This window comes from Haliotis rufescens, unplaced genomic scaffold (genome assembly GCF_023055435.1).
Source record: "Haliotis rufescens isolate VD_foot unplaced genomic scaffold, xgHalRufe1.0.p SCAF_2, whole genome shotgun sequence".
NCBI lineage: Eukaryota > Metazoa > Mollusca > Gastropoda > Lepetellida > Haliotidae > Haliotis > Haliotis rufescens.
The window spans coordinates 49,761,563-49,788,303 of NW_025963890.1; the positions used below are offsets into that span (position 1 = coordinate 49,761,563).

Consider the following 26,741-nt stretch of genomic DNA (forward strand, 5'->3'; position numbering starts at 1 on the left):
GGCAAGGGAGATAACCTTGGCGTACTTACTGGTTCTGCAGTCAGTTGCGTCAGAAGCCTTGTACGGTATATGGTCTCTGCGTGTGTCAAACAGTATTTCTCTTGTATAATAATGTCGGCAATGAATAATATATAATGACATATTCAAAACCAGACAATACATTTGTGAAGCAAGTTAACCATTTCAGAACAACATACACATATAATGTTATTCATGTTTATGATCACTTATCATTTTGATTGTCTTCTTTTCATGTAAAGACATTGATCTTAGTCGGATTCCTCACAGAGAAAAATACAAATTTGTTCAAAAAGAAAGGTGGACTCTTTATTGTTCTTTGTCATTTGTCGAAGTACTTTTTCTGTGAATGCAAATACGTAAAATATGAAGGGTAAGATTAAAGCTAGGATGTTTTGATCTAACCAAATTCTTTAGCTTGTTGAGTAAATTCCTATACCAGTGAGCTAGCTCATTCATAGTGTGTGTGACTCGGTACAGGATAGAGGTAGGAGCTGATTAGGCCACAGCCACCCCACCCATGCCCTGACATGGCCGAACATCAAAACATTTACTGAACAGTCTACCTTTCTCCAAAATATAGACAAACCGATAAAATACAGAAATATATAGGTATCGAAAATATGTACACCAATGGACGGATATATCGTTATAGATATTTGGCAAAAGTACGTCTTTAAATAGGAGATGACAGATAATACACTGTAATGAAAATAGCTTTCATCAGTCTGAATGTTCTTCTGTGCCTTAATACAATATCGTCAAATATGTAGGGATTTTGCAATTACAGATGTAAATAGTCACCAGATAGACGGAAAACTTTGGCACAATAATAAAAATCTTCTGTGGAAAATATAACACAATAAACAAAATTCCAATAAAAAACACAACGACAGTATAAACTAAGAACATATACAGTAACAATGTCAATTACTGAACTGAGTACATCTAAATCACATACACACAATATAAGAGTTGCTCACCGAATTTTCAACAAAACGGCTAGCCATTGATTCAGGCACAACCGGTAGTATGCGTCAACTTTGTGTCTGCCCCCCCCCCCCCCCCCCCCCCCTTCCCCCTTCCTCGCCCCTTATGGTTCCTGAAATAGACCTAAGTGATGCAACTATCCTAAATATCTGACCTTTACCCCCACCCTTATTTCGCTCGAGGTAACTTTAACATAAAGACAACTGTTTTGTTCCTCCGTCAGGCACATGCAGCCTAATACCGCCGACCACCACCCCTGCGCGCGGCGTGTCGTCCATCCCATGCCTGGCCATTGGAAGATGTGGACGACACCTTGCGGGATTTCTTCACCTTGGACAGCATCACTATAGCGAGGATGAGGCTCACGATCTGGAACACATGGGAAGAAAATGTTGGACAGGTGACAGAAGGGTGGATAATGTTAGAAAGTCGACATAGGGGTGGATTATGTTGGACAGTCGACACAGGAATGGTTTATGTTGGACATTCGACACAGGAATGGAATATGTTGGACGGTCGACACAGAGGTGGAAAATGTTGGACAGACGACACAGAGGTGGAAAATGTTTGACGGTCGACACAGAGGTGGATAATGTTGGACAGTCGACACAGGGATGGATTATGTTGGACAGTCGACACAGGAATGGATTATGTTGGACAGTCGACACAGAGGTGGAAAATGTTGGACAGTCGACACAGAGGTTGAAAATGTTGGACAGTCGACACAGAGGTGGAAAGTGTTGGACAGTCGACACAGAGGTGGATAATGTTAGACAGTCAACACAGGAATGGATTATGTTGGACAGTCGACACAGATGGGGGAAATGGTGGACAGTCGACACAGGAATGGATTATGCTGGACAGTCGACACAGGCGGAAAATGTTGGACAGTCGACACAGAGGTGGAAAGTGTTGGACAGTCGACACAGAGGTGGAAAGTGCTGGACAGTCGACACAGATGGGGAAAACGCCGGACGGTCGACACAGAGGTTGAAAGTGTTGGACAGTCGACACAGAGGTGGAAGTGTTGGACAGTCGACACAGAGGTGGATAAGGTTAGACAGTCAACACAGGAATGGATTATGTTGAACAGTCGACACCGATGGGGAAAATGTTGGACAGTCGACACAGGAATTGATTATGCTGGACAGTCGACACAGGCGGAAAGTGTTGGACAGTCGACACAGATGGGGAAAATGCCGGACGGTCGACACAGAGGTGGAAAGTGTTGGACAGTCGACACAGAGGTGGAAGTGTTGGACAGTCGACACAGAGGTGGATAAGGTTAGACAGTCAACACAGGAATGGATTATGTTGAACAGTCGACACCGATGGGGAAAATGTTGGACAGTCGACACAGGAATTGATTATGCTGGACAGTCGACACAGGCGGAAAGTGTTGGACAGTCGACACAGATGGGGAAAATGCCGGACGGTTGACACAGAGGTGGAAAATGTTGGACAGTCGACACAGAGGTGGAAAGTGTTGGACAGTCGACACGGATGGGGAAAATGCCGGACGGTCGACACAGAGGTTGAAAGTGTTGGATAGTCGACACAGCGGTGGAAAGTATTGGACAGTCGACACAGAGGTGGATAGTATTGGACAGTCGACACAGAGATGGAAAGTGTTGGACTTGGGTGGCCCATAAGGGACATGGACTCTGTTTTTCAATAGTTTGATATTTCACTTACTTTTATCGAAACCTTTTGCAAACTAACACGATTTGTCATACAAATATGTGATAAATCATGTATAACAACAACCGAAAACATGGAAAATGTACTTTCAAGTAGCTATTGAGTCGCTGAAACGTGAAACGAAAATGTCAAAAACTAAAATCGAAATGTCCAAAACAAAAACGAAAAGGTCAAACACTAAAATGAAAATGTCAAAAACAAAAACGAAAATGTCAAAAACAAAAGCGAAAATGTGAAAATCTAAAATGGAAATACAGAAAAGTATTTTCACCGCGGTGAAAACTATTTCCACTGCGGTGGAAATATTTTTCTGTGTTTTCATTTAAGTTTTTGACATTTTCGTTTTTGCTTTTGACATTTTCACTTTTCAGCGATTCAATATCTACTTTATACATGATTTATCACATATTTGTATGCCAAATCGTGTTAATTTGCAAAAGGTTACGATAACAGTAAGTGAAATATCAAAATATTGAAAAACAGACTCCATGTCCCTTATGGGCCACCGTAGTTGGACAGTCGCCACAGATGGGGAAAATGCTGGACCGTCGACACAGAGGTGGAAAATGCTGGACGAGTCGACAGATCAAAGCTAAATGATGATGTTTATCGCATTTTTTGCATTTCTTGTAATTAGTGTAACTTATATTTTCACTTTAGAAGTATTAGCACACATTCTTCCTTAATTAATCATCGCGATATCTGTATGCATTGTGTACAATTTATTGTGTTGAGAGTGTCCGACAAATGATAACATAACAACATATGGAAACCTATCAATTTAATGACATTATTTCCTACAAGTCTCCTCGGCGGTTATTTTAACTTTAGCGTCTTTTGAAGTGTACAATAAAGACGTCTAACAAGTAAATACTTTAGTTCACAGGATCTCTGTCAGCCTGGTCCGGCGGATAAATAACCTGAGAAATCTCATCAATGTACTGTTCCACATTTATCATCGCACATTGTCGAGGATCCTGCAACAGTAAGCTCGGAGCCAAACATGGCCATCATCTTTCAGCTATCATTGTACATACCTGGACAAGCGCCACGCCCCCTAGTGTGCCCGCCCATATCGCCATGTTGCTGTCCAGCCATTCGTTGATCTTAGTCCAACAAACAGCCTGGAGCAGAAAGCCAACAGCTTAATAAGATGTTAATTGGAGAAACAACACATTGCAACAACGTAACCGTCCACGATGCTTTAACAGGAGAGGGGGTATGGTTCAATTCACTGTGTTTGCCCTTTACGTCATATGGATTCTGTTTCTGCGTATAATCAAGACTGGTTATTCTCATGCATTGACGTTTAATATTTACAGGTAACGGGGGGAGAGGGGGGAGGGAGCATGTACATGTGCATCAGCAAGCATGTCGCAGATGAAGCTACATCCCCTCATCCTTTGCCTCAAGGCTGTCCCACTACAAGTTCGCTGGCTCAAGAATCGGATACTTTCCCTATGGATATAAATGTACCAACATCCTTGTTTCGTATAATTTAAATTTTATAAATTAAAAAAAAGAACTTAAACATATTTATTAACAGAATGAAATAATAATCGATGACAACAAAAGCCTGAAACAAAAAAGGCCTTTGAAAAGGCCTTTCGTGAGACAACCCAGACCTACATTGTGTTGACTGGCCCCAGTTTTGGATGACGGGTCTGAGAAGCAGCTGTCGGGGTAGTCGGCCACGGTGGAGCCGTACTCCGAGGCGCTGTTGAACCCGCAGCACTTCAACTGGAACACACACAACGCCACATACAGCTGCAATGTTAGGTAATTTGACTCAAACTTCATTGTTGTCTCGTGACCTGCAAAGTTGACATTTTCAGGTCACTCTAAGACATAAGCATGTTATTTGACAAGAAAAGACAAATATAGCTACAGGAGGTCCTACCTCCGTCTGCAGGAAGTTCTTGGTATCTGTGTTGAAGTCAGTCCATCCGGAATCCCGATACACTTGTAACTGAAATGTTGAACAATGATGAATATTCAATATTAGCACATTCAACCGCGATGTACAATTACGGTATACAACTGTGCATTCTTGCAACTTTTATTTTTCAGGTTTATAAAAAACGTATATTAAAAACGTGACAGAAATACTGGCAAAGTATTGATAATCATGATAACGCTGGACCCTTAATTGGGGGCAATTCGCTGTGCAGAGTTACTTCCCTTGGGCATGCCAGAAACTCGAATCCCGGTTCGCCCCGATTATGTTTCTAGGTTTGTCAGCACCATACCCGTGCTAGTGGGTTTCACCAAAGTAGTAAACGTCTGAGACCGGCATCACGGGTTTTCCTCCCACATTAAGCTGGCACGCCGTAATATAACTGAAAAACTGTTAAAAGCGGCGTTAACCCTCACTCACTCACTCAGTGGACCCTTTACCACCAATAGCTGTGTATATTTCTCGGCGACGCATTAGCACGTTGACTCCCATGTTTAAAGTTACACGTTTCTGGTTGGACTACATTATAAAACAGTCAGGATGTTACAGATAGTAAAGGGCGACAAATCACTAAGAACAACACGCCCGCCTTCTTAAACTATTGAGAAGATTGACATGTATCCCTGGAAGGATGAATCCGGGGTAGAATAGGTCTTCAGCAACCCATGCTTGCCGTAAAAGGCGACTATGCTTGTCGTAAAAGGCGACTAACGGGATCGGGTGGTCAGGCTCGGTGACTTGGTTGATGCATGTCATCGGTGCCAATTGCGTGGATCGATGCTCACGTTGTCAATCACTGGATTGTCTGGTCCAGACTCGATTATTTACAGACCGCCGACATATAGCTGGAACATTGCTGAGTGCGGCGTAAAACAACAAAACAAACCAAAACCAAAACCTGGAAGGATGATGAGGCACACACAAGGACGTGAGAGAGGGGTGTGTAGGATACGTGCAGCAGTACCCGAGAGGAACCGAACTCTTCCCCGTGCAAAGCGACCGCATATTCCACGGTGCTATCCTGACAGCATCATGTAGATGTTGAGAAACTTACCTCACCCTGCATCATGTAAGCCGTCACAGCACCGCCGATCTCTATCAGCAAGATGATGATGGTGAAGGCGATAAACTGCAAACAACAAAAGGATGTTTCAGTGGAAGAACAAGCAATTCATTACCCAAGTGCCTACTCAGGGGTTTCTCTTTTGAACCCGGCTCATGTGAAAGTTTACCGTATTTACATAAGTTGAGGAAATAAAATGGTTACACTCACGTCACGCAGAATGCGATGGTCACAGTTGAAAGGTACTTTTTTTAAATGAATATACTCGTACCAGTCTCCCATAATCATGTCGAAGCAAAAAGGGTTATGCCGTCGCCATGTTTGTTGAAAGCTGTCTTTATTATCATAAACTGCGCAAAAAAGGAGTTGGGAAATGGAACTCATTTTCGAAAATTACATGAACGACGTCGGGGTCCTCAACCCATTTTAGTGGACAGCGGTGACAGGACCATGACGCTTCTGTTACCTGTGAATCGTTATGTGCGGACACAGGCCTAAACAACAACATATTTAGGCCCATGATGCAGATTATCTTCAATGAGCTTTCATCCTACACAACACATTGGACGAAAACAATGTATAGTGAATGCCTTGTTGGATGTTGGATATCCAAGGAAGTTATATGTGGATCTCAGACGACGTCGTATGTAAGTATAATTTGTATGCAAGAAAGACACATTTATATATAAACACCAAGAATAAGAATAAGTTGAAAGTCTTCTGTCATTCTTACAGGACCGACACAACTATGAGGGGGTTCCATCGTTCATATATTTTCTCTGTTGATATTTATTTCTATAGGGCCAGTATATTGGTTGAGATGCGTTTCTAACCATGTCAGTCGAAGACAATATATAACATCCAGAAATGCAATAGCGTAGCGTGCACAAACACCCTTGGTTATTTTTATGGAACTGTTGGTATAGGTATCCATAGAAACAAGATATAACGTGCTTGTGACATACCGATTACTTGTACCTTTAAAGATGACAATACTTAAGACTATATTAATTCCGTTACGTTGTACTGCTGTATGATGTGACTTAAAATTAACTCACTCACTCACTCACTGTTGTATGAGGGTGCATTCCACAACGAGGTCTTCATAAACCTGTTTTTCGTCCTCAAACAAACTGACACGCACTTAATGTTTGTTTGTTTATTGTTTAACGCCGCAATCAGCAATATTCAAGTGATATGACAGCGGTCTGTAAATAATCGAGTCTGGACCAGACAATCCACTGATTGACATAATGAACATCGATCCACGCAATTTGGATACGATGACATGCATCAGCCAAGTCAGCGAGCCTGACCACCCGATCCCGTTAGTCGCCTCTTACGACAAGCATAGTCGCCTTTTACGGCAAGCATGGGTTGCTGAAGACCTACTCTACCCTGGATCTTCATGAGTGCTTAATGTTTTGAGACTGACACCCTAAACCTTTGTTTACACGTCTGACAAGACACAACATGTACTATCAACCCAGGATATACAACAGTACATGTACCCTGACAGAACACAATAGGAATAACAGAAAGCTCCCGGGTGGATGAGCCGGTCTACCGTGACACCCTATGGACATACCGTCTTCAAGAGACATGTCCCTTCCTTCAGCCCGCCAATGCACCCAAACAGACCTGCAAAACAAAACCAATAGTATTAGCATCAGATATGTCCACAGAATAAATAATTCAGCATCCCTATTTTGCTGACAGGATGTAACATATATGCTAATGTATTTGATCAGTCACCTGTGACGGCATCAGTATCCGGTATCCAAGGGATGAAGATAAGACCGAAGACTACATGGCATCGTACAATGGTCCTAACGATATACAACGCAAGTAAAGGTTCTGCCGCTTTTTATAATGGTATTACTATCTACACAGATCTTGATATCTTGATGTTGAGCGTTCCCCGCGTTTCTGGACGCCATTGTAATGTGTGAACATAAACAATAAAACGAAATATATGGCCTTACCTGCCAAGACGATGAGTACGCCTGCACCCAATATGGAGTAGGTAAAATACTGAAAGAGAAGTATTGATAAATGAGTGAGTATGGTTTTACGGCGCTTTTAGCGATATTCCAGCAATATCACGGCGGGGGACGCTAAAAAATGGGCTTCACACAGTGTACTTATGTCGGGAATCGAACCCGGGTCTTCGGCGTGACGAGCGAACCACTAGGCTACCCGACCGCCCCGGAATTATTAATAATCTATAAATGATTATATAACTAGCTACATGGTAACTCACTAAAAAGAACAAATGTGAAATTCAGATTTGCTGGAGGCTATTATTTCCCACATAAATCAAGGTCAACATAATTTAACAGGCCAGTTACCCGGGTCTTCGGCATCGAGCGGACGCTTTAACCACTAGGCTACACAACTGTTGGTTTCTTTGTTGGTTAACGCCGCACTCAGCAATATACAAGCCATATGACGACCGTCTGTGAATAATCGAGTCTGAACCAGACAATCCAGTGATTGACATCATGAGCATCGGTCCACGCAAATGGGATACTATGACATGCGTCGACCAAGTCAACGAGCCTAACCACCCGATCCCGTTAGTCGCCTCTCACGACAAGCATAGTAAATAAACTACAAACAAAAGAGTTAGAAATGGTATTAAACTATTAGGCTGTCATATGATATTGTGGGACGTGATATTACAAATGGTTTAGTATAGTTATATGTATATGAAATGATATGATGTGACATGACATGACATGATGTGATATGATGTGATAAGTGTTGTGGTGTGATATGATACATGAGGGGATATGATGCAATATTTTATGTGTATTATAGAAATTGTGTAAATACTGTTTTTTAGTGTACATATTATATGGCTTGCGGTCTTCCAGTGTTGAATAAATATTGATTGATTGATATGATATAAATTGGCATGGAATGACATGGCATTATATGGTATGATATGATAAGATATGATGGGACAAGCTATGAAATTGCTAATGTGTTGTGTTATATGACATATGAAATGTGATATAATATAGGTGTGATATATGGTACGATGGTATGTATGGTATGTTATGATATGATAATGGTATATGAAATAATACTATATAGTATGATCTTATAATAATGATACAATATGATATGATGTTATAGAATATGTTGTATGATATAACAAGTTGTGATATGTTAAAATAGAAATTATGAAATTACAGGGTATGGTATTGTACTGTATGTGTGAAATTATGTGACTGTTTTGAGATGCGATGTGGAATGACGTGAGGTGATTTGGTGAGATATGTACATAAATTGTATAAAATTGTATATTCTTCAAATTGTACTATAGGCCTGTGGCCTCTTCAGTACGTGAAATAAAGATTGACAAGCATAGTAGCCTTTTAATGCAAGCATGGGTTGCTGAGGACCTATTCTACCCCGGATCTTCACGGGTCGGCTACCCAACCGCCCCCTGTGACGGGTATATGATATGAAATCATAAACTTCCACTTACATACACTTGAAACTTGAATTTGACCAAAAAATTACAAACGTACAGCCACCGAAACAGTGCAAACTAAATCTCCAAAACAATACCTGTGTCAAATACGTACCATCGAATAGCCATTTTGTTGGTTTCATATTTAGCCACCATCAAACATGGGTGCATGCTTTTTTGCCCAGCAATTTATATTAGGGAACTATGTTGTGCCCTGTGTAACATATTTGATATTGACCTAGGTAGCAAACGCTAACATGTGTCGAGACCACGTCCAGACAAGTCCCTCACTCACCCTAGAGCCGGAGATGAAGCCGGTGATGAGAGCCGGGTTGGTGGCCATTGTCCAGGCCATGAAGCCCACGAGGAAAAGTCCCATCAGCTGCAAGATCAACGGAACATACATTATAGGGAATTGCTTTAAACTGGAAGATGATATATCGAGCAACATTGAATTCACGCTTGGTAATACTTTGAAATATTGTAAACTTGTATATTATCTTCGTGACTGACAATATCATGTAATCGCGTTGGTGATAAGTTGAGTCGAAAGTAGCCTTCGATTGACAAGGTATCAAGTGGGATTCAAATTAGCTACTGGCACACAAAACGCCAAATATGACGGGTCCATTTCGTACATGTATGCACTGTCTGGAGTTGTATGACGACACATGCAATCGTTATATAAAATCTCAACGTCAGAGAAAAACCAGCCTCGATTTTCTGCCGAAACAGATTCCACTGGGTGTAAAGGGTAAAATAGCGGTGAAAATAAAATTATTATGTGAATGGATCACTGAAACTTAGCGAAAATGCAGGTTTCGCGAAAAGGTTAAGCATGTTCTGTTCTAACGGAAACAACCCGACACAAAATTTACATTTAAAAAGTATTTGTCTGTTTCCTAACGCCATACACCAATACTCCTGCTATACGACGGTGGCCTGTACACAATCGAGTCTTGACCAGACAATCCAGTGACACGATACCGTTTTTTACCGATTTTGTTGAAACTGTGAACGATATGCTATCTTTGAATTACAAATGCAGAGATTTTGTTGTTCATATAATGAGACAAGGGCTTTGACAATTTTACGTATAGTATCTTCCTATATGTTTATTGCTGGTCTATCACTTCAACCAAAGTGTTGTGGTAAAAGCTAGGTGTTATATCCAGATGTATATCTGGTTATTTTATATTATTGATAGAATCTGTGTATCGCTGCACGCCAGGCGTTGATGGCGACAGGACACGCCTGCAGCACCTATGCCCATTCTCAGGTACACAACTCAGCTAATACAGACGTCATTGCAACATTTTTATTGGAGTCTGAATTGTGGGAACTGGTACGAGTCACATTGCTATTGTGTTCAATGTTCCATCTGACCTCGGACCGTGATATACGGGAAGAAACATGAGACGGACCCGTGAGTTAGTCGATCAGAATGCCAAGGTAACAATTACAAATAAGCACGCGACACTGTAGAACACATATCGTTAATGAAAAGGGGGAAAGGGGCCATGTCCTTTAGGAACCTACCATTTAACATTCTTGTGTGGGGGCGTGGCTGGGAAAACGTCAACTCCAAAAAATAATTAATTTTGATTATCTGCCGCAACAGATCCGTCACTGCTACAAAACACGCATTCTGTTCTGTGAAAACTCTTTTTGATAATTCATATTTTGAAAACATCCAGTGTGTCATATCCGATTCCGCTTTGAAATGACCTTCATTAAACCCAAGTAAATATATGGAGAATCACCTTCAGTAGCAGAGCCAATAGTGATGTCATTTGATTGTGACGTCATGGTAACAATGACGTCACAATGGTCTGAAAAGCATTATGAGCAATTTCATTGCAGCGATATCTACAATTTAGATATCGCTTGATCTCACCCAAACGATATCTCCTGTGGGAGTCAGTTTTGGATGATAAATCATCTTACAGCATGCATGTGCTTTTTAATTACTAATGCTTCGTTTAATTACAGGTATATGCTGTTTTAGTCTGTTTTAGCGTTCAGGAAATGATAACCATTAACAAAACATGAAACTTTTGTCGTTGGCTTTGTCCAAAAGCTTCCCCAATAATTTCCACACAATGACAAAAGATAAAGACGGAAGAAATCAATAACATTCTGAGATCGATAACGCTGATTGGCAGACAGATCCCCTAAAGTAGGACAGTGCTACGAATGCCAATAGGGATTTGATGTATCCCCTTACCCCTGGCGACGTTGATGTAGATGTCGGTCCTGTTGGTGCCCCTGCAGACTTTCGGGCCTTCCACCTAGCCAGGGAGGGTTGTATTATGGAGAGACAGTTGCGTGCCTTTTTTACAGTAAACATAACCCCGGCGGGGGTTAAAGTGAAGAACATATCCACTTTGTGTTCATGTAATTCAGATGTTCATTTGCAACTTGAATTGTGTTTGAACTATAAAACACAGAAACCCTCCCGTTGGGCGCGTTGAGACTCTTCTTTAATTACCCTACTCATATACCAACTTTTCAGCTACTACCAATGTAATTGTAAAGTGACATTTAGCACTGCGATGACATCATGCATTTAATAAATCATAACTTACATGTGTCATAACGTTGATATGAACACGTGTTTGTAACGTTGATGTATAAACTTGTGTGTAACGTTGATACGTAAGCGTGTTTGTAATGCATATATGAACACGTGTTTGTAACGTTGATATGTACCCGTGTTTGTAACGTTGATACGTAAGCGTGTTTGTAACGTTCACATCTACACGTGTTTGTAACGTTGATATGTTCATGTGTTTGTAACGTTGATATGTACCCGTGTTTGTAACGTTCACATCTACACGTGTTTGTAACTTTGATATGTACACGTGTGTGTAATGTTGATATGTACACGAGTGTGTAACGTTGATATGCACCGTGTTTGTAACGTTGATACGTAAGCGTGTTTGTAACGTTCACATCTACACGTGTTTGTAACGTTGATATGTACCGTGTTTGTAACGTTGATACGTAAGCGTGTTTGTAACGTTCACATCTACACGTGTGTGTAACGTTGATATGTACCGTGTTTGTAACGTTGATACGTAAGCGTGTTTGTAACGTTCACATCTACACGTGTTTGTAACTTTGATATGTACACGTGTGTGTAATGTTGATATGTACACGTGTGTGTAACGTTGATATGTACCGTGTTTGTAACGTTGATGTGTAAACGTGTGTGTAACGTTGATATGAACACGTGTGTGTAACGTTGATATGAACACGTGTTTGTAACGTTGATATATAAACTTGTGTGTAACGTTGATACGTAAGCGTGTTTGTAATGCATATATGAACACGTGTGTGTAACTTTGATATGTACCCGTGTGTGTAACGTTGATATGTACCCGTGTTTAGCGTGTTTGTAACGTTCACATCTACACGTGTTTGTAACTTTGATATGTACATGTGTTTGTAACGTTGGTATGTACCTGTGTGTGTAACGTTGATATGTACCCGTGTGTGTAACGTTGATATGTACCCGTGTGTGTAACGTTGATATGTACTCGTTTTTGTAACGTTGGTATGTACCTGTGTGTGTAACGTTGATATGTACCCGTGTGTGTAACGTTGATATGAACACGTGTTTGTAACGTTGATATATAAACTTGTGTGTAACGTTGATACGTAAGCGTGTTTGTAATGCATATATGAACACGTGTTTGTAACGTTGATATGTACCCGTGTTTAGCGTGTTTGTAACGTTCACATCTACACGTGTTTGTAACTTTGATATGTACATGTGTTTGTAACGTTGGTATGTACCTGTGTGTGTAACGTTGATATGTACCCGTGTGTGTAACGTTGATATGTACCCGTGTGTGTAACGTTGATATGTACCCGTGTGTTTAACGTTGATATGTACACGTGTTTGTAACGTTGATATGTACACGTTTTTGTAACGTTGGTATGTACCTGTGTTTGTAACGTTGGTATGTACCTGTGTGTGTAACGTTGATATGTACCCGTGTGTGTAACGTTGATATGTACACGTGTTTGTTACGTTGATATGTACACGTTTTTGTAACGTTGGTATGTACCTGTGTGTGTAACGTTGATATGTACCCGTGTGTGTAACGTTGATATGTACACGTGTGTGTAACGTTGATATGTACACGTGTTTGTAACGTTGATATGTACACGTTTTTGTAACGTTGATATGTACCCGTGTGTGTAACGTTGATATGTACACGTGTGTGTAACGTTGATATGTACACGTAAGTGTTGACATCTACACGTGTTTGTAACATCGATATGCACTCGTGTTTGTAACGCTGAATTCACACATACGTTTGTAATGTTGATATCTACCTGTCTTTGTAATGCTGATAATTACATGTGTTTGAAACATTGATATGTACCAAGTACTTAAAGGTTGAAATGGCGACATATAGAGTACACATGTTTAAAAAGCGGATATGTACATTTGTTTGAACGTTAACATGGTTAAAGCGCGTACGTGTTTGAAACGTAGATCCGAATCTCAAAACACTTACAGCATAATGCTTATATCAAATCGCTGACAGATCTGAAACTGCGACAAGTATACGTGGAACTAAAGTGGATATGCACATACAAACACTGCACTGTACACTTCTTTGTATCAAACGTATCTTGGCTTTCTTCAGTATACACCTTTGTCAATTTCCTTACAGCCCTATACCAGGTAAACCGTGGCCGAAATGAACCAAGTGTTTTCCCCATTGGGATAGTCAGGTTGGTGAAAGCAAAAGAGAAGATCAAGATGAACACAGGCATTGCCATGCTCTAAATCAACTATTCATATACTAGCTTGTTGGCCTTGCCTCAACACAAAACAATTGAATGACGGGCAATGGAGCAACACTAGGCACCCTGTGCTTTAACATAAGATCAACCGACCGTTATAAACTCTCAGTGTAGCCCATGTTGTTAACTATAAATCTGGGTGTCCCACATTGTCAGTATAGCCCATGTTGTTAACTATAAACCAGGGTGTCCTACATTGTCAGTATAGCCCATGTTGTTTACTATAAACCAGGGTGTCCTTCATTGTCAGTATAGCCCATGTTGTTAACTATTGACCAAGGTGTTATACACTGTCAGTATAGCCCATGTTGTTAACTATAAACCAGGTGTTATACACTGTCAGTATAGCCCATGTTGTTAACTATAAACCAGGGTGTCCTACACTGTCAGTATAGCCCATGTTGTTAACTATAGATCAGGGTGTTATGCACTGTCAGTATAGCCCATATTGTTAACTATAAACCAGGTGTTATACACTGTCAGTATAGCCCATATTGTTAACTATAAACCAGGGTGTTATACACTGTCAGTATAGCCCATGTTGTTAACTATAGACCAGGGTGTTATACAGTCACTGTCAGTATAGCCCATGTTGTTAACTATAGATCAGGGTGTTATGCACTGTCAGTATAGCCCATGTTGTTAACTATAGACCAGGGTGTTATACACTGTCAGTATAGCCCATGTTGTTAACTATAGACCAGGGTGTTATGCACTGTCGATATAGCCTATGTTGTTAACTATAGATCAGGGTGTTATGCACTGTCAGTATAGCCCATGTTGTTAACTATAGACCAGGGTGTTATACACTGTCAGTATAGCCCATGTTGTTAACTATAGACCAGGGTGTTATACACTGTCAGTATAGCCCATGTTGTTAACTATAGACCAGGGTGTTATAAACTGTCAGTATAGCCCATGTTGTTAACTGTTAACCAGGGTGTTATGCACTGTCAGTATAGCCCATGTTGTTAACTATAGACCAGGGTGTTATGCAGTGTCAGTATAGTCCATGTTGTTAACTACAGACCAGGGTGTTATACACAGTCAGTATAGCCCATGTTGTTAACTATAGACCAGGGTGTTATACACAGTCCGTATAGCCCATGTTGTCAACTATAGACCAGGGTGTTATGCAGTGTCAGTATAGTCCATGTTGTTAATTACAGACCAGGGTGTTATACACAGTCAGTATAGCCCATGTTGTTAACTATAGACCAGGGTGTTATACACAGTCAGTATAGCCCATGTTGTTAACTATAGACCAGGGTGTTATACACAGTCAGTATAGCCCATGTTGTTAACTATAGACCAGGGTGTTTTACACAGTCAGTATAGCCCATGTTGTTAACTACAGACCAGGGTGTTACACACAGTCAGTATAGCCCATGTTGTTAACTATAGACCAGGGTGTTATACACTGTCAGTATAGTCCATGTTGTCAACTATAGACCAGGATGTTATACACTGTCAGTATAGTCCATGTTGTCAACTATAAACCAGGGTGTTATACACTGCAGTATACCCTAAGCCATAGACCAGGGTGTTATACACTGCAGTATACCCACAGCCATAGACCAGGGTGTTATACACTGTCAGTATAGCCCATATAGACCAGGGTGCTATACACTGTCAGTATATCCAATGTTGTCAGCTATAGACTAGGTATTTGAGATCAACAAAAACGTACCAAGCTGTACTGTTCAATTGCGTGTCGGTAACAAAGGGACACTACCACTACCTACAGGTGTCAGTTTCACGTTGTTTATCTCGACCCTGTGTTGAAACCATGAAATGCCGTCGAGGTCACGTTGACACGGGAGTGTGAGGGGAGGGTGAATTTGGCGTTTCCCCGGAACGTGAGACGACAAGAGTTAAGATAGGGTATAAACTAATACCTCAATTAAATGTGAAGCGACTCAAACACAATGAACACGTCCATTCCTCATTAATCAGGATCACCCAATGTAATGAAACGTACATGTGAAACAAAAATTGCCATAAGCCAGAATCGCCATCAAACAGTATCTGCAATCCGACTGGAATTATATATTCGCACTTACGACCTAGAAGATAAAACCTCGGATTAAACTGATTACGTGATTGATCCTGAATCGTATAGCTACTGATCCGATCACGGTGACCCCGGTTTTTGTTGACATACCACGTTAATTTGGCACAATGATCAACTAAACACGTAACTGATCCTGAATCGTACACTCTTCAAAAAAAGAAACGCACAGGTAGATATTTGTAAATGTATTGTACCTAATAAAGTCGATATATTTGATTTAATATCATAGATACAGACATGACATTTTGGAGCTCGATAGTCACATGTTGTCGTTGTAAGGCATTGAAAACTGTTCATTATTATGTCACAAGGAGGTGCTGAACTCAGTATTTCGTGTGTCGTGTGACCGCCCCGGGCAGCAATCGTGACTCTGCATCTCTTCGGCACTGACTGGATAAGTGTACGAATTCTGTGGTGTTCGACTGGGTTGAGAACTGGAGATCTCGACGGCCAGGGCAAGGCGTTGATGTTGGCATTATGAAGGTAATCTACCTTGACAAGAGCTGTGTACGGTGGAGCGTTGTCCTGTTGAAACAGCTTCCTCTGGCGGTCAATGATTGAAAGAAGGTGATGTTGAAGAATTTGATTCATGTAGCGATTTGCTGTCAAATTTCCCTGAAACCACAACCAAGGCAGATCTTGTGGTCTAGGGCAAAACGCATATTTCATCTCGCCGGTGAAGAGGAAATCTTGATTCATTGCTAAACCACACTCGTCTCCGGTTTCTCAAATTCCAAATATGTAAGGTATGGCACCAACGCAAGCGCTGTCGATGGATCTGTTGCAAACAGGGACGATAACTGGTCTTCTGGGTCGGATTCCAGCCTCGCGAACATGGTTCCTGACAGTCTGGTCCGATATCCTCCTCAAATCAGGGATGCGTCCTGCAGTCTCCGTAGCTGTCGCATTGCGATGACGTTGGTGGAACAGTCGAATGTAGCGATCCTGTGCAGGGGTGGTAACTCTTGGTCGGCCAGTTCTCGGGCGGTCTGCAGTAGAATTGAAGTGTGTGTATCAGTCACAAAGGCGGCAAATGGTGCTGTTTGAAGTGGCGTGCAACAGAAGACTGCGATTCCCCTCTTTGGATACGTCCTTTGGCGATGTCCCGAAACGGCAGCGCTGAGTCTCGGCATTTTCGAACTTGAAAAATGTTGACAATTGAATGGAAAATTATTGGCTTTTTATAGCCACTACCACGAGTTACGAATGCCATAGCTTGCACGTACATTTTGCTTTACAGTTTCCCTCCTTGACATTTTTGAACAGGTGTGAAAACAATGTCGTCTGAGACATTGCAAATCGACAATGGCTGCGTTTTGACGTGAGTGTATGTACATTGATCCGGCCACTTTGACCCCGGCTTTCGTTGAAATACCACGTTAAATTGGCACAATGAATAAGTAGGTGTCTGTCCAAATCAGTGAGTATGTTTTACGCCTCTTTTAGCAATATTCCAGCAATACCACGGCGGGGGCACCAGAAATGGGCTTCACACATTGTACCCATGTGGGGAATCGAACCCGGGTCTTCGGCGTGACGAGCTAACGCTATAACCACTGGGCTACCCGACCGACCCTGTCCAAATCAAGACAAAGGGGTTCTCGTCAAGGTTAAATCAAAGTATAATGAAATAATGGCGGGAATTGGTACATAAATTAATTCAGGAAAACAATACTGAGATTTCTATACACGGGTTTTATGTAGTTTGCTGCTAAATTAATACCAATATTGTCTCAGGCTGTCTATATAGCAAGACACAACGCAAACAACCGACGTCAATTCATATAACAAGCCATAACGTGTTGTTTTGTTCCGTGGTAAGACGATACATTTATAGTTCAAAGATTTATGGAACTGCACCAGGATGTATTATCCTTATCAGATTAGTCCGTCGAGGAGGCATGTTTATGCATTTGATTTAATTGTCAGGCTCCTCACAGCGATAGCCCGTTCGCGGAGCTCTCTATAACAAAGGTGTCACGCGCTGGGAAGGAGCTTGGTAGTGTGTGTCTATTGTTCGGTAGATGACGTTATATGTATGACAAGACGTAAACACCACCTGCCTGTAGTACTCCATGTACATTTTATGTGCATGATAAGGGGGATACTTAAAGTCCGTCAACTTCGGGTGGCATAATAATGGCCTCGAGGACGGGTATGTAGAGTATCACAATTACCTGCAACATGGCCATATACTGCACTTGGTTCTGGTGACCGACGGCGACTCAACATGCCCAACACGACTAACACAACCATTCACTGGGTCCATATTACTCATACTCTTGGAATGGGGTTTAGTATAACTTGCCAATATCTGCACAAGTACTTTTAGCGATTATCAGACGATTTTCAGAACAAGACGCCAACCGTTTCCTTCATGAAGGCACAAACTGATAAAATTAGTGTATTTAATAGTTGACATTTCCCACGTGATTTCTCTTAGTTTCCTTTCTAAAATTTACAATGGATCATCTTTAGAATTACCTTCACGAAACTCGGAATTATGGATTTGTCAATCAAGGATTAGACAAAGATTTGCAGATACATAGAGATTATTGTACGGGCATGTGTGTCATTCTGATGTTACGAAACTAGTGTCAGAATTCTTGTAATACATGCATTCATGCAGGAGTTTCGTAAAATCAATGTGGCACACGTGCGAGTGTAATAATATCTTTATTTACCCATTATATCCTAATCCTTTTGAGCTCCGTTTAGAGAAAAGGTGCCGATCACTACCGCTGTCCTAGAAAACCACATGGTGGAATGACGTCTAATGTGACGTCATTCCGACCCTACGTCACAATAAGATTCAAATTATGTCAACAATGTCGTTCGGATGACTGAAACAATACACTGGTACGCGAGAAGTGATATATATACTAGTGCACATATGATTTCTACGAACTTGGTTATTTCCAACCCTATGGGTAATAAATAGCAATAATATTTCGCACAATGAAACAATAAATAGACGTAGATACAGGTCACATTTAAATAACTGTGATCGGTAATAATTCACCAGCATGTTTTAATCAAATATGTAACAGTCGTGTGAACAGATTCTCGGAAAGGTAAAAACATTAAACATGGTCAACCTGGGAAAATATTATTGATCACACCTTGAACTCTTGCGTTGCGTTGTTATAACAAGGACACATACTTCAAACGAAGAATCATCTAACTGTAACGGTATGTTGGATATAACAGGATGTATGATACTATTTTATTATTTGATTTTGTGTATCATTTTGAGTTACTTCAACGAACCTTCACCATAGCCAAATCATGAAAAAAACAAGACTTGTACATAAGTAAAATGCTCAGAATTTCAACAATAATGTATATAGCATGTGTTTATACCATGAGCAAGTGAGTGAGTGGGTATGGCTTCTAGCACTATTCCTACAATGTCACGGCAGATGAACAGCTGATGATTGTGATAACGTCATTTAATAGCAATACATACCATCATTACTAATGAGCCAATACTTTTCAAAGGATATTTACATTAATCATGAGACCCGTGAAGATACGGGGTAGAATAGGTCTTCAGCAACCCATGCTTGTCGTCACAGGCGACTATGCTTGTCGTGAGAGGCGACTAACCGGATCGGGTGGTCAGGCTCGCTGACTTGGTTGATGCATGTCATCGTATCCTAATTGCGTGGATCGATGCTCATGATGCCAATCACTGGGTTGTATTGTCCAGACTCGATTATTTACAGACCGCCGTCATACAGCTTGAATATTGCTGAATGCGGTGTTAAATAAACAAACACTACACTACAACGTAATATTGAACAAAAGTTTCTACAGGCCGTTCGCAAACAGGACTGGGTCATGTAAAACGACTGGGTATTAAAGTGTTCTAAGTTGAAAATTAAATATGTTCATCCTTAGTGGTTAATGCATAGCTTTCGTGCAACGTTTAGTTACAGTAATAACATATAAACTTGTGCGAGTGAAGGCAAGTCGATACCCCTTCCAAGGTTATGTTATGCTCAAAGCATAAGATGAGAATGGAAAAGACAGTTGAGCATCGTATGTGAGACAAATGTTATTTAATAGCGGTTTTGCGTATGCGTGGTTATTCCAAGATGTTTGCGATAAAGAACATGTTTTGTCTGCATTTATAATACGCTTAAGAGATATCACTTTCTAATCATGGTACCACAGTTTAGAGTCATCGACTTTTTAGTGCATTATGCTAATATAATTTTTTAATTTGACGTTTACACGATATGCGACTTTTCCATTGGACGAGAGGTCGGTCACATGACCGCGAAATTGACGTTCATAAGTGTATGAACGACACAATTTGACGTTCATACGTTTTTCACGAGACCGTGTTCTTGAAATGACGTAAACACTGACGGACTACTTCCACTTTCCTGGGGAAACCCCTGGGAATTCCCTAGCACGAAAACATACATAAACATTATTTCTGATCATTTAGAACCTTTAATCTTGGTCTCAGCATCTCAGTATACATTGAGAAACGTAAGAGAGCTTGACTGCATGATTGTTCACAATTTTTTCCTCGCTACCGGCCATCCTAATGAACAAACGAAAAAATGCACATCCAAACTATCGTCAGTATCGACTCGATCTGTGCCTAGGCTGACAGTGATTGTCTCCAGCAATCTACGAATTTACCTTGGTGTCCGTTTGACGCATCTTTAATCACCTTTCAATAATTGGTCAGTTTATCAATGATGACTAACACATGTAACCGCCACAGGTTCATTAACAACTTCGGAAATCCTCCCGTCACGTTTATCGTGTCGGCCATTTTGACGTCTTGTACTTGATTTAAATGTATTACGACGCGCTGTCATTGTGACTGACTTACTGAGGTAGTTCATTACAGACCTTTCTCATCTAATGGGGATATTATATGAACACATGTTTAGCATAAGATGTTTCTGAAGAGCAAGTTCTGCATCCATACACTCATGACACCTCTTTTGGGGGGGGACTATTGTATTCCGCGATATAGCTGGTTGTTGTTTGTCAGTGTAAACATGAAGTCACAAGTACTAAATAATAAAACGTTTGGCCCTCACTCTATGAAGGTTCATACTCCAATGAACTCACACAAAGTGAAGGTCAATTCTTAAATAAAATTTCTTCTGCAATCCGAATTATATATAACAGTACTCCAGCAATGTATAAATTTCGAATACCTCTTCACAAATTTCTAGTCCACATTATTCGTAAAAGGTCATTGTTAAATATACCTCATACAGAATCTATATGTAAAGAATGTGACCTTCATTTAGTAGAGGATGACTACCATGTCCTTTTTGTATGTAAGAAATGTTTACACTTGAGAAATATTGTTTTACTTTATTACAGAAATATTAGGTACATATTACGTTTGCAAATTTATTTAACTCCTGTGATATTAATGTACTACGCTTGATAGCTTTATATTCATGTAAATTATTTATGATGAGATCGACCTTTGATATAATTTAGGGGGCCCGGGTGGCCCAGTCGTCTAAGGCGCCGCGATTCGCTGTGCAGAGTTGCGTCCCTTGGGCATGCCAGAAACCTATGCTTGTGGGTTTGAATCCCGGTTCGCCCCGATTATGTTTCTAGGTTTGTCAGCACCATACCCGTGCTCGTGGGTTTCACCGAAGTGGTAAACGTCTGAGACCTGCATCACTTCGGGCTTTCCTCCCACATTAAGCTGACACGCCGTGATATAACTGGAATACTGTTAAAAGCAGCGTTAAACCCAACTCACTCACTCACTAGATATAATTTATCTTACAACTGTCCTGTGGTCCATGTGGCTTGAATTACGAAATAAACTTGACTTGAGTAACGACATTATTTGTTGTGAATGTCATTTGAAGTTTAAGAACTAAACATTCCACTGATGTAAAGTTATCGTCTCTGAAATACCCAAACAAATATTCCTGGGTTACAGAGGCGACATCGTTATTAAAGCTGAATTAGCCACTGAGATTATCACACAACCTCAACAGTTCACCACACATAATACTCCACGCTGCCAATGTCTGAAATGTTAACGTAAATCGGAGTACATATTACAACACGGCACGCTGATTATAACGTAAGTCGATTTAGTTTAACAAGGTTCACTGATTAAAACATAAGATGGTTTTATGTGTATAAACTTGCATTTTTACCGACGGACATAACGTCCCATGTGGGTGAATGACCGGATTAACGTCGGAGGACGACTCAAGGTCAAAGGTCACATTGTTGAGGTCAAGGTGAACTAAGATCCCGTACTGAAAGGATCACACCCCTCGCGCAAAATTATGAGATCAATAAACTTGTTTCTTGGGGTAATATAGGACTGGCCTATTAATTCCTTATCGTCAAATGTTGGCATATAATCAATTATTGACAGGCTGTCTCTATCAGTGCCTCTGGTTAGGATGAAGACAAAACTCGGATGGTTGCTGCAGTTTAAGTCTCGCTGACCCAGTTTCTAGTTTAGTAAAAATGAAGTGAAAAAAAAAATGATAACTACTGGGTGATGATATTTGACACGTTGTGTTTCAAACGTTGAATGATATAGGCTGAAATTATATTAAAAATGCAATTGAATAAATAAATATTTATTCATTTGAATTTTGGGCGGGTGGGTATTGTGGACTTGGGTGACGTGAAGACATTAACTCATCAGTGTTTTCTGGTGGTTGCGTATCCTGGTGGTCAAATTGTTTGCTTGTCATATAAGGTTTTTTTCCCATCTGATTTCGCATTGACCAACCCCAACGCCTTCTCCCAAACCTCAAACACTCACTCCCAACTGTCACTACATTGCTATGCTGCTGCGAGAAATAGATATGTCTTCTTTATCCTAGTGTTCCAAAACAAAGTAGAATGGCACAAAGTGTCTCAGGTCTACTTTGCATTCGACTTGCCTCAACTGAATGGGCAGCATTGGGAGGAATCAATATTGGAAATGGATAAACTAGTTTCGCTAGTTCACGTGACTATCACATAACACAACATTTTAATATGAATAAGGCTTGGTATCGAATGGTTACTTAATTTATATTAACCATGACCAGTCCGTCATGTTATACGAGTGAGCGAGTATGGTTTTACGCCGCTTTTAGCAATATTCCGGCAATATCACGGCGGGGGACACAAGAAATGGGCTTCACACATTGTACCCATATCGGGAATCGAATACGGGTCATTGGAATATTTAATTCTATTAAACGCAATTTGATATCTCAACTTCCTTTTGAAAATGTGTTGAAATAACTGATTATATCCTAGAATCATAAATTACACAGAAATGTTTTTTCAACTGAAGTTGTCGGACGTCTTTAGAGTAATCTCCCCTGATGGTTTAGGGCGTGGGTAACTCCGCTCTGGCCATGGTCACCACAGGGGTTTTAATATAAGGTGTGCCAAATACTTCATGTTGAGTTCGGTATTATATACCAAACAACTTCATCCTGCATTACAGCGGATGACCTGTATACCCCCTACTCGTGGATCAGGTTGCTGTCGTTGCAGGGGTAAGCGTTACGCCTTGTCTAAGGTCGACTAACGGTTATGGTGACACGCTGTCATTGGCCGGAAAGACGTAGGTAGAAGATAAGGCGGCTGTGTTTTCTATTGAGCTATTTCAACGCAGATTTGTATCTCTGCACATGTAAACTAAAACAACAGCGTGTCTTCATTCAACAATGACAAGCACATCGGTATTGTGGTTAAATCGTTGACGTCGAGCAAAACATGCGGAAGTAAGTTATATATCGGTTTGAAGCTCGTGATGCAGAACAGTAGCTTTGTATACGATGTGGTCGAATTTCCGCTGAGTGTGATTTATTTCACCTTCACCATTGTGATGAGTGAATATTGTTTTGTGGGGGTCTGTAAATAATTGAGTCAGAGAAACAAGTCAGCGCATATATTGTTACCCCATGGTCCATGTACAAACCATGTTCTTTATTTTCTAGGACTTGATACTTTTCCCTTTCTTTTAACATTCCCGAGTTTCTTTAAAACGATCGGCTCGCGAGATGTGGCGGATACGTATTAATGGAACAAGATCCTAATCTACACATTGGAGAGAGACACACAGAGAGAGAGAGAGAGAGAGAGAGAGTTTAGACTTCTGACACTGGTGTAGACACGCGTCAAAATGTACAGTAAACTACGGTTATAACGAATACGCTTATAACGAACTGACGGATATAACGAACTTACTTTTTTGGTCCCGACTATTTGCTGTAGTTATGCTGTATATATGCTTATAACGAACTACGGTTATAACGAACTAAAATTAGTTGTCCCTTTGAGTTCGTTATAACCGTACTTTACTGTATATGATACTGACCTTTCGTCCTGTCAAAATCAAACCTCAGTTACATTATCAATAATGTATGAGTTTTAAACAGCCCTACATAAATTCAGACCACACGACTGGTGCATATACGCAAATCTAGATCATTGTACGGAGGACAATGTCATGAACAAGATGTGCGCTTATTCCACAGCAGTATGTTGAGACATCATCATCAACAGAGGATGGTGATTTAACCGGGGAATGCACTGAAGCCCCGTGACAAATTGTCCCGTCTGTCCATGTCGGCATCAAAGTCGGCATCTGTCAAAGTCGGCTGCAAAACATATTAACCGTTACGTGTTTCTTGAACTGATAATGTCAAGTAATCACTGCGACAGGTAATAACTAAAGGTACAGTGTTCTGACCCCGAGAGTTTTTATCCCAGCAATTCCGTGGTGGTGATTTAAGGTGGAAATGTCGCTTTCTTGTGAATTATACATGAGTAAGAACAATAGGGATCAAATAACGAAACGAAAAGGAATCCATTCGTGATGAGCAATGTGATGTCCCTGTCGGGTGAGCGTCTCCACTGGACATCATCAACAACATCCAGCACATCGTCAACGATAAAGTGACCATCGACGACAGAATATCGCATCACAGATGCCACACGTGGAATGTTTTATTGTCAAATGTTTTATCAAAATTTATTTCAAATTCCATGCGTTGGACTAGGGATTAGAACAATACGATGTCAAGCGATAGAACTGTGCCATTTCAGATGCACCACGATATGTGTAATTTGATCTGAAGTTATTGTTTTAACGTTTTTGTTGTTAAGTCGTTTGACATGAACCTTGGAAATAAAACTATATTGAATTACAGTTGTACAATTTCATACAGGAATAAGAGACTTACCCAAAACAGCAAATTGAATACGATGAAGCATGGTCGCACACATCCTGACGCCGCCATGATAATATCCCACCAACTACCATATGAAAATCCCAGGTAATGTCGTGATCAGCGGCTGTTTACTCTCCGCGCATGCGCGAGTCCAGTGCCAGCATATATCGGTACTATCTCGGTAGAAATAATGAGAGGTCTCGACACTGTGTTCACGCCGATTTAGACACGGCGGCCTCGATCCCTTTATTGTAGCGCTATACATGACTAGAGACACACACGACATGTAAGCACAGCCGTCGAAAGCCACTTTTGTCCGGCTAAGTTGAATATATTTGTATAGCTTTATCGTTAGCGTTTAACAAGGGCAATGTCGTTATTAGATTGGTTTGTGGATATTACGTTGGCATTCAATGTCAATCTGCGTCATGCTAATTGGTGAGCGGGTCTCAGATATTTAACTTTGTATATACAGACTGTTGGACAAACACCGCTGGGTGACATGTCGGGCACAAACGTGATGGGCCGTGTTCAGTGAGGAATGAAGCCTACAGACAATTCAAGTAGGTCTGAGACCTACTGAACTTGTGACAGCTTCATACAATTGTTTAATGGGCGTAACTGATGTCGGAATAATTTGGCCTAACACTCACTGTGAAGTCAAATAAATGAAAATAAACAGATTCTTGCCAAGTTCAGATAGGTATTGATACCCATTAGACGTTGCTTCAAACACAGCGTGCCTCTTCTAGTCAATCAGTAAACTTACACTAGATACCCGACCTTTTTCTTTATGCCCCTATTTTCATTGGTATCGTCTAAACATGTTACGAGAGAGGTTAAAATAACCATTACGATTAAGTCGGGGGTGCCTCGTTGCAGACAGAACAAAATGTACAGATCAATTGCATCAACGTGTATAATATCTGTGTATTTGAAAATAACCAGATTCATAAAGGAGAAGAGAGAAAAATATTGTATTAATGTGTCATTATTGTACATTTAGTACATGCATAGTTTAAGTCTTGGTGAGGTACAATTGTATTAAATGTCCGACCAGAAGAGCCCATGAGACACAATAAAATACAATAAGTTACATAACAGTAAAATATATATTAAAACACGTCTTGAACTAACCAAAATACATAAAAGCGAACATATATAGTTTACACTCAAAGTTACATACCACCACCCCACAGCAAGCATTCACAACATTGATTTACCTACACACAAAATACATACAATTACCCTGCGCCCACGCCCCACCCTGACCAGACAAACGTTCAACCCCCATCCCCACCTCACCCCTCACCCCTCACCCCCACCCCCACCACCACCACCACCACCCTCCCAATACATGCATATGCTCACGATGGATCCATAACGTAAAAGAGTTCTTGTTAATAATATTATGAGATATCACCGAATTA

At 40.7% G+C, this 26,741-nt stretch overlaps 1 protein-coding gene across 1 annotated transcript; it reads right to left on the bottom strand.

The window, feature by feature from the left end:
* Nucleotides 1–1,104: 1,104 nt before the first annotated feature.
* On the bottom strand, nt 1,105–25,476 carry LOC124146303 (tetraspanin-8-like). The gene is made up of 9 exons (XM_046516540.2): nt 25,324–25,476; nt 9,509–9,595; nt 7,715–7,763; nt 7,318–7,370; nt 5,721–5,795; nt 4,610–4,678; nt 4,339–4,449; nt 3,747–3,833; nt 1,105–1,377 (listed from the first exon to the last, which is right to left on the bottom strand). The coding sequence occupies exons 1-9, from the start codon at nt 25,378–25,380 to the stop codon at nt 1,243–1,245; spliced, it is 723 nt and encodes a 240-aa protein (XP_046372496.2). The 5' UTR covers nt 25,381–25,476; the 3' UTR covers nt 1,105–1,242.
* Nucleotides 25,477–26,741: the final 1,265 nt, after the last annotated feature.

Excerpts from the sequence above, each read along its gene's own strand:
- LOC124146303 (XM_046516540.2), bottom strand. The coding sequence starts at position 25,380 with ATGGCGGCGTCAGGATGTGTGCGACCATGCTTCATCGTATTCAATTTG. Across the intron at positions 3,834-4,338 it reads CTGGGGCCAGTCAACACAAT|GCTGTTTGTTGGACTAAGAT; the intron begins GTAGGTCTGGGT and ends TTTCTGCTCCAG. Across the intron at positions 1,378-3,746 it reads GGGGCGTGGCGCTTGTCCAG|ATCGTGAGCCTCATCCTCGC; the intron begins GTATGTACAATG and ends CATGTGTTCCAG.